The following is a 9061-nucleotide window of genomic DNA, read 5'->3' on the forward strand; positions in this document are numbered from 1 at the left end:
GGTGCGTTAAAGGGACCCTCCCACCTTAACATTAGTTTTGAGTTGAGATAGCCAAGTTTGCGGCCAGGCTCAGAAACCACCATTTACCCTGGTCGCAACCCCCGCAGCTTTATGGTGTTCAAGAAATTTCTTCCCTTTACTTGCAGGGTGGGACCAGCGTGGTCCCTATCTCTTAACCATTACGGGAATCTGATGACGTCATCAGGCTTTCGAACGTCCGTTAAATGTTTGACTAAAACGTTTTGTAGCACGCGGTGGTATATGGTGCGTTGCGCGCAACAAATGCCGCACTTTTAAATAAAGTCTCTAGGAACAGCGGAGATCCCAAAAAGTAAACAAAAGTAAAAGTCTAATATCTTGAAAACCGGTGAATATTTTTCGGTGAAATTTGGTAGATATTCGTTTTCGCTCTTTCTGAACCGAGCGACATCACTTTCATGCCAATTCATTAACTTTTTTGAAGGTGGGAGGGTCCCTTTAAGCGAATGTTACGACGTGTGTTCTTGCGTAGGGCAGTTTGTTCTCATCTGATATTTCTTGCACGTTCATATGACGAGTAACACACGAATTATATCTTCTTATCAGGAAGAAGTTGTATATTTCGTTATTTATTGCTACTATAATATCCGCCAAGCTGATCATTGTACTAACTAAAACAAACAAGCGCAGTGCATTGATGAAACATATAACACACCTCCGATACTGATCTAATATTACTGGTACAGCTACCACACATCCAGATACGGCGCCTTGTTGGGTGTAGCGACGATACAATAAGACTTTGGATTCTTGAAACAACGAGGATGGGACTGAAGAGCAGCTGGACAGTGTGCAAGTGGGGAACTCATTGCTAGCTTCCTAGTGCCCTCACCGTTATGATTAGTCCACAATCATTTTCATATCATCCGTAATCGTTAATCCCGTCCACAAATGACGCTCCTCTCTCATTCGGTCGAGTCAGTTGACGGGACCGCCTCGCCCGGGTAGGCCGCAGTATCATGGACAGGGCCCCGGCCAAATATCGGCAAAGTCAGGGTGAAGGTTTTCGTGGCGCCGCGCCGGTGCGGCAATTGGCGAGCGACATTCGCAGATTTGTAAGGAAAAGAGAGACTGAAAATATGCGAATGAATGCTGCTCGAGGTTCAAGAACGCATACTTTCGGCTGTTCAAATGGCTGACTTGTACAGCACAGCCAGGCGCCAGCACTGGAACTAAGTAGTGGAGTGGTGTAGTGGTCGAAGTTGGAACTAGTCCTGCTATTGTAATTGTGAGCGCTGGGTAAGAGATCTGCTGCGAACTATATGACTAGAAGTGGCTGGCGGCGGCAGCTTCCTGGTAGCTTGCTCGTTGTAAATACTTAACTGGGTGGCGGTGACGTGGTTGCTGTGGTCAGGTGGTGCCGTGGTGGACGCCGCGCTGGTTGTGGAAGCAGCGGTTGTCGAGACATTGATGATAAGTAGCGTGTATAGCATTGTTGTGGCGCCCCTGTCGTGGTAGGTGTTGGGGTAGGGTCGGACAGCATTCGATTCGTTGGCTATTCCGGCAAATGCGTAGATGGATCGCTAGCTCTTATGCTGTGGAGGGTTCATTGACGCCGAGCCGTTCAGTGGTAGTTGTAGGCTGTTCAGTGGTCGTTGGTGACTCAGTAGTGGTTGCTGGTGATTTGGTGGTTGTTGGTGACTTTGTGGTTGTTGGTGACTTGGTGGTTGTTTATGACTTGGTGGTTGTTGGTGACTTGGTTGTTGGCGGCGTAGTAGTTGTTAGCAGTTCAGTTGTGGTTGTTGGCGGCCCGGTGGTCGTTAGCTGTGCAGTTGTGGTTGTTGGCGGCGCAGTGGTTGTTGGGGGCGCAGTGGTTGTTGGCGGCGCAGTGGTTGTTGGGGGCGCAGTGGTTGTTGGCGGCGCAGTGGTTGTTGGCGACCCGGCGGTTGTCGTTGATGACACAGTGGTTGTTGGCGGCTCGGTTGTGGTTGTCGTCGGCCGTCCAGAAGTTGTCGTTGGCGGTGCAGTGGTAGTTGGCAGTACAGTCGTGGTGGTGGCTGCGCTGCTGGTCTCGCCAGTTGTGGTCTGTTGGTCGGTAGTAGATAGCTCAGCAGTACCCTGTTCCTCGGCCACGAGCGGCTCATCCACCGCGGTCTGTCCAGTCGCGGCGTCGGCCGTCGCCGAGTCGACTGTGGTCGTTTGTGTGTCCGTTCCACTGGCGGTCTTCGTCCCTGCGGCAGCCGCCAGGACCAAGCAGGCGGTGGGCTCCAGCTCCGGGTCGGGGGCGGTGCCGGTCGGACAGTGGCACAGGCCGCCGACACACTCTGAGCCCTCCACCACAAACTGACACTCCTCCGAGCTGAAGCAGAAGTCGCCCAGGCGCGCTGTGAACAACCACACGAGGTGGACGGTCATTAGGAACAGGGATAGATATGACTGGCTATGATAGAGCATGCTCTCGTGTCTGTTCTAATTGAAACTCCTTATCGTTTCTTTTTAACGAAAATGACAATCAATACTGCCAGGTAAAGTAGATACTGCAACTTCTGCGGCTTTGGCCTGTAATTATTTATCGGACGCAGTGTCTGACCATGCATTATTCTGCGCTAATTCGTAAATAGCTGTTTTCTCCACCAATCTACAGCGCTCGTAACTAGTAACTCGCTAACATGCGGCCGCTGCCCACGGACCCCACTAACATGCGTTACATTTGTGTTGAACGTACACTCGAATTCGGTTCGGAAATCAGCTCGGACTCACCCATTTTGTCTCGGATTCGGACGGTCAGGATGTCAGTGACGACCTGCTGGGTGTCGGGGCCGTCAGTCCCGGTAATGCTGGTAGTGTCAATAGTGTCAGTGGTGTCAATTGTGTCAGTCGGGGCGCCGCGGACTGCGAATAGTTGACATTCGCCCTCCAGGGAGTGACTCAGACTGAAGCAGAGCGGATCGGACAGGCATCGGACAGTGCACTGACCTGGAAAAGAGACAAATCAATCTGTACGGATGGTCTGAAAACAGACCACACAGTATGACTATGAACCGAGAACGGACCAAACAATCACGGATGAACTGAAAACGGACCACACAGTTATAAGCGGACCACACAAAACAACTATAACTATAGTCGGCTTAAACGTACCAAACCGTTAATGCCGCCCCACACTGGACCTCGCATGCGGGTTGCGAGTTTTTGGGTTTTCGGGTTTCTTCAAAATCAAATAATACAATCTAAGCTGAGTGACCGACACTACCCTCTAACAAGCGAGTCTGCATGTTTTTAGCTTGCGAGCCGCCTTGCATCGCATTCCAAAAGTTGATTTTGAGTCAACTTTCGATTTTCCTCGCTGCGAGGTCTGCGAGTTCTGCGAGGTTTGCGGGTTTTTCGTTGGAATCGAATTTTGGTTCGTTGCTCTGGTATGACTATGTAATATGTAATTTTCTGAAGGTGTAGGTACTGGCTTCACTGCATTCATGAAGTCATCATAAGGGAACGGTCTAATCACTCTATATGAATGAGTATTATGCCCGCAAACTCAAAACCCGCAAACTCGCAACCCGCATGCGAGGTCCAGTGTGGGGCGACCTTTAAAGACGACCCAACCAGACAACACACCTTTAGTCGACTTAAACGGACCACAGTTAAAGTCGACTTAAAAGGGACTGATCAGTCACGAATGGTTTAAAACGGACCGGATAGCCTGCAACGGACCACGGAAATTGTTCTCCTGCCTTCAGCAGACTTATTTTGTTGTGATGAACACACTCGAAGTGTTTCGTCCCTCTGAAATGACCATACAGTGCAAAATGAAGGGTCATGCAGGTGCACTTTTCAGATTTTGTAGGTATTCAGAAAAACTTTGTAAGTAAGCTTTACTGAAGATGCTTGTGTGTGGGAAAAGCCACACCTGCGAAGGAGGCGCAGTTTTATTTTCTCCATTGGCATACCTAATGGGGTGAAATAAAATTGACCTGACCTTAAGTCACCCACCAATATTAAAAAGCTGAGATATACCTAAGCTGTATGGATTTAGTCGCCTCACCTATCGCTGAATGCTTGGAAATATTCTTTGAAATAATCAAATTAGCTTGGTTGAACATCATTTCCCTTTTTAGAGGGACGGACGACGAACACATGTAATGTGGTCTGGCGACCTGGCCTTAACTGACCTAAGATTGAAATTTTTGCAGCTTTGAGGCAGACGAATTGCTGATTTTGGCTCGATATAGTCCTATTTTTTAGTTTCAGCCCCATTCATCGTAATGAGGCAGACATACAGCGATACATTCTGCATCGCTGTAACGCAGACATGACTGCAGACATGTTTTACATGTGAAAATGCACCAGTCATATCTCAAGCACATGAAATCGTAATTCATAATTATTCTTGCAACGCTGAGGCTTAAATTGTGCATTTAAGACCTTGCATGACGTCATATAAGACGCTACTAAGTTTGTTTGGTGCAGTAGGAGCTTTTCGCTAATAACTTTCGATCAAATTGAGCTAGCGAGTCGGTTGAGCCATCACTTGACTCAGAAAGAACTGCCACATCGAATGATATGCAGCATGACATCCTCCATGCAGCTTTGTGACCCGAGTGGCTTTGACCTGACCTTGACCTGAGGTCAACATCCTAAAAAGACCTCATCCAAACAAAAAGTATATCATTCGACGCGCCTGGCCACGACAAGCACGATGGTGCCACAATCGCGGCTCTACCCCCATTTGTGGCGAAGTTATTTACCAAAAACCAAACCCCTACTTTATGACACTTGACCTGACCTCAGGGGTCACCGGTTGGTGGAAGACCTTGAAATCGGATACCAATCGCTTTGGTTCGTAAAGACGCACACGCTGGCTTTTTCCGCAAGGTTCTATCTCAATTAGGAGCGAAATGGCTAAGGAGGGGGTCTTATCTACCCCCTCTTTACCGTTTTCGCGAACAGTTCATGAACGTTTGCGAACTGTTCGTTGTTTGTTTACCAAAATTTGACCGATGACGTGACTTGTTCGCGAACACATTTGTTCGTGAATAGTTTGTTTATGTTTGTTTATTTGAAAAATTAAACAAACACCAAACCCTGCCGTAAACCGTCCCGCTACCATTTACCCGCCTGTTTTCCATTTCCAGTTACTCCAGATAATGCGCTTGGGTCTCCTCACACCACCATCCCCCGCCCGGTGCCCTGCTTGGGAGTCCCTACTGTCTACTCCCTGATCCGTACATACATACGTCACTCACACTGGGACGTGGTGAAGTTTTGCAGCGGGTCGAGCGGCAGGCTCCAGGAGCTGGCCGGCGCCGAACTCATGTGGTAGTTGTGGGGCGGGAACGGTACGCCAGCGTCCACAGCCAGCTGGTACTGGGAGCTGGCCAGCACCCCCGTCGGCAGCGCCAGCGCCAGCAGCGGCAGCACCGGCAGCTCCATGGCGGGACGGCGGCGGAGTGGGACGGCGCCTGGTCCGCGGGGTGCTCCTCCTGGCTGCGGACCGGTGCCTGGCTGCCGCCGCCCCGGCGACCGAAACAACCAACAGACGCAACTGGCACCGGAACCGACGGCGCTCCCGAACAGGGCGGGGCGGGACTGAGCTGATGTATCGGTGCAGATACCTAGTTATTACACCACTTTGGATATTGTAACGCGACGATCGGCCGATAATGATAGTAGATTAGTTCAAGTGATGTATTATTAGTTTGGGGTTTTAATTTGTTAGCACAATGAATAGAGCTGCTAACGTGTCGTGCCCGAAAAAATAATTTTCAACTATCTCCGGTTCTTATTCTTTAGATTCTAAGAATCGGGAAGCAGATTGATTAGTATCAAGTATGACCTCCAGTTTCCACCAAGACTCCCGAATCATCAATCTTGGGGACTCGGAATATTCTGGTCTCCGGAGGGGCGCCTTTAAACGTTGGGGGGGGGGGGACTCAAGTATTCATTGGGGGGGGGGGCTCCCAAAGAGATATAAAGTTCCACCGCTTGTCCAATGTGCAGATGTTGTGTTGTGCATAGGTATGTTGTCATTTTTGGGTCGTGACCATTCACTATGTTGACCTCTGAGGGTCAGACGGACGGATAAGACTGAAACCGAATGGTTTGGGCTACGTATTTGCTACCGGGCCAACCCCAAGGGCTCAAAAATTCGCACACCACTGTATGAATTTCAAGTGGATCCGAGGACCCGAGGTATCCCCAATTTAATTTTGGCTGCCTTCGTAATTTAACCCTCGCCGGCCGAGGGGGGAGGGGGTCGGGTGCCGCCCCCCCCCCCATAGGGTTTTTTTCGTGATAGCTCCGAACACGCTGGCGATAGAGAGCTGAAACTTGGCATACCTGACCTTTGATTTAAGCCGGATCTTTTGACACCAACCACATTTTTGGGTCAGGTCAGGTCACTGACCTATGACGTCATAAGTGAACCTCTGCACGGTCTTCAGATGTCGCAACTTCGCAACACCCTCACTGCCAGAGGAGATGTCACAGGGAAATGAAACTTGCAGGATCTAGTATCCATTATGAGTCTCACATTTTATGTATCTCGGATTTTTCCTAAAGGTCATATGAGGTCAGGTCATTTTCGTGACCTCACCATAAGTCAATGGGGAAAAATGAAAACTGCTATTCTGGCGCCGGGAATGATCTCCAACTATCTCAAGCACACAGAATCGTGATTTGATGCACTTCTTGCAAGGTTAGATGCGTCACTTTTGCAATGTTGACCTTGCGTGACGTCATTTATGACGTCATCAAGGTCATATTCGTTTTTCGTCAATAACTCTTGATCAAATTGAGCTAGCGAGTCGGGAAAGCCACCAATGGACTCAGGAAGACCTGCCGAATCAAATGATATGCGACATGACCTCTTTCGACCAACTTCGTGACCTGGGGGTGCTGACCTGACCTTGACCTGAGGTCAACACCCTAAGTTGACCGGACCCGAACAAAAAGTATATCATTCCACGCGCCTGAGCGAGGCGAACACGATGCTGCCAAAATCGCGGCTCTGCGGCCATTTTTTTGCGAAGTTATTCGCCAAAAACTGAACCGTACCTTGGGGCACTTGACCTGACCTCAGAGGTCACCGGTTAACCTAGGACCTTAAAATCGTGTACCAATCTCTGCGTCTCGTAACGGCGCACACGCTCGTTTTTTCCGCGACGCGCTAGCTCCACCAGGGGCGAAACCGCGAGGGGGGTCGTACCCGCCCCCCCCCCCCCCTAGGCCGGCGCGTATGTAGAAAACCAATAGGTCCGGCGAGCGGGTTAATTTGGGGCCAAATCTGGGCTGAATAGGGTCTGAGTGGACTTCACTGAGATAGGATGTTAACTCAGGGCAAAAGTCAACAGTGGCTCACTGCTCAGTGGGGACTCAGTGGGCCGAGTCAATTTCAATGGAACGGGATTTCCACTTTGGGGCGGCAGACCGCCCAGCCACGGCCAGCCTGGCAGACACTCAAACGGTCACGATGGAGGGGCATGCGGCATCAGTTATATAAAATTATAAAGTCAAGACTAAGAGAAGGGTAAAGGCTATTGAAAATAACGAACCACTAGCGGAGATAAAACTTTACGTTTTCAGTAAAATTTATGTCTCTAAAAAGGGAAAAACAAATATGGCAGCGTAGTTAGGTATGTGGAAGCACTATGATTTCAGCGCGCTTGAGACGAAATGTGTTCGTAAGCATAGAAATAGTGAATGAGCTGAAAAAGTCGGTTCCGAATTCTGTTGTCGACAAATGGTAAAGCGAGGGACAGGCTTTCCTGTTTCAGAAAGGCATAAATAGAACACATTTGAAAAGGACCAAACTGTAGACGCGTGTTTTGAGCAAATGTCAATAATACATCGATATTACTGTGTAAACTGAGGTAAATGCAAGGCTATAAAACCGGTAAATGCTTGAATTTGAAATGCCTTTGTGAAAATGGCTTGGTGCGTGGTTTGATTCGAGTTCCAGTAACGAATGACACTGCTAAGCTAACCACTTTTGGTAAGCATATTTGCATGCATTTATTCAATGTTAAAATTTCACCGACTGGCGACTATCTAAATTTTTGTAGTTATGTATGAGCAGCTACTGTCAGTTTTGGAAACTACGAGGCGCCAGACTAAAATTTGATCAGCCAATCATTGGCTGGAGTGGGCGGGGCCGGGGCGATGACCATATCAGTTGGTGACATACCAGGGAAATAAGCTAAAATTAGAGCGCTCTATTTATTGCTCCTGCCCCATGTTGAAGAGATACCCCTAAAAGCGTGATCTTTTATCGGCCCTTACGCAGCAAGGCAGTACTTCTCAGACCGGTGGATGGTATCAATAGAAAGAGAATGCGTCAAAGATTAACATGAATTAATTAAAATAACATTAAAATGTTAATTAAGCGTGGAAATTAGTCCCAAACAGAAGCTAATTATTGCTCCTACCTCGGCGACGGCGCTCCCCGCAGTCAGCGGAGAAGCTAAAATAAAAGCCACCATCCTCCTCCATAAGTCAATTTTAGAGCGGCCGAGTGGGCCGATGCGGGGCCACCAAACTGAGATAAGACGTGGCTAGCAATTGCAAACCGCCATAGAAATCAATATCTTAAGACGTACAATATGGGATGATTACTCTGAAGCTGGAGTGAAAGCATGAGTAGATTGCAAGAAACGAAATGCATAGATTGGTTGAATTATGTACGTACAATAGGCACAGCTCAATAAATGAAGCCATTTCTATGTTGACATTTGACATAACCCTTCCTCTCCTCACCTATGACCTAAGTGCATTGGCAGTTGCCGGCATAGTTTTTGAGCACGAGTGTAATTCGCCATCTGAGGCCTGTTTCACTAACAAATAAAGTGTGTAATTACAAAGAAAGAACTTGAGTTTAAAAGAAATAATTACCAACATTTGAAATTTGGATTTCACGAAACCTTCGGGCATGAATTTTGAGTTTCAAATTTACCAACTTTTTTACAAGAAAAAAGTTTGTAAGAAACATCGAAATCGCAAACTTTCTGTTTCACGAAGACCAAAAACTTGAAAGAAAACGTTGTACTTACAAACTCGAAATTCCAGTGGCCCCTGCGTTGGGAATTTT

The 9061-nt window shown here is 48.2% G+C and overlaps 1 protein-coding gene across 2 annotated transcripts; it reads right to left on the bottom strand.

The window, feature by feature from the left end:
• Positions 1-595: 595 nt before the first annotated feature.
• LOC122369584 (cell wall protein DAN4-like) lies at positions 596-9031 on the bottom strand. Of its 2 annotated transcripts, none has more exons than XM_043344431.1 (4): positions 9024-9031; positions 5223-5542; positions 2740-2955; positions 596-2363 (listed from the first exon to the last, which is right to left on the bottom strand). In XM_043344431.1, exons 2-4 carry the CDS (start codon positions 5407-5409, stop codon positions 1711-1713), a joined length of 1056 nt encoding a protein of 351 aa, XP_043200366.1. In that variant the 5' UTR covers positions 5410-5542; positions 9024-9031; the 3' UTR covers positions 596-1710. The 2 variants fall into 2 exon arrangements, with proteins under 2 accessions (XP_043200366.1, XP_043200365.1); XM_043344430.1 differs by lacking the exon at positions 9024-9031 and adding an exon at positions 8403-8417 and having other exon boundaries at positions 5223-5565.
• Positions 9032-9061: the final 30 nt, after the last annotated feature.

The sequence above is a fragment of the Amphibalanus amphitrite genome, unplaced genomic scaffold, assembly GCF_019059575.1.
Source record: "Amphibalanus amphitrite isolate SeventyFive unplaced genomic scaffold, NRLGWU_Aamphi_draft 001052F_arrow, whole genome shotgun sequence".
In the NCBI taxonomy this organism is placed as follows: domain Eukaryota; kingdom Metazoa; phylum Arthropoda; class Thecostraca; order Balanomorpha; family Balanidae; genus Amphibalanus; species Amphibalanus amphitrite.

Excerpts from the sequence above, each read along its gene's own strand:
- LOC122369584 (XM_043344431.1), bottom strand. The coding sequence starts at position 5,409 with ATGGAGCTGCCGGTGCTGCCGCTGCTGGCGCTGGCGCTGCCGACGGGG. Across the intron at positions 2,956-5,222 it reads AAACTTCACCACGTCCCAGT|GTCAGTGCACTGTCCGATGC; the intron begins GTGAGTGACGTA and ends TCTCTTTTCCAG. Across the intron at positions 2,364-2,739 it reads CCGAATCCGAGACAAAATGG|CGCGCCTGGGCGACTTCTGC; the intron begins GTGAGTCCGAGC and ends GGTTGTTCACAG.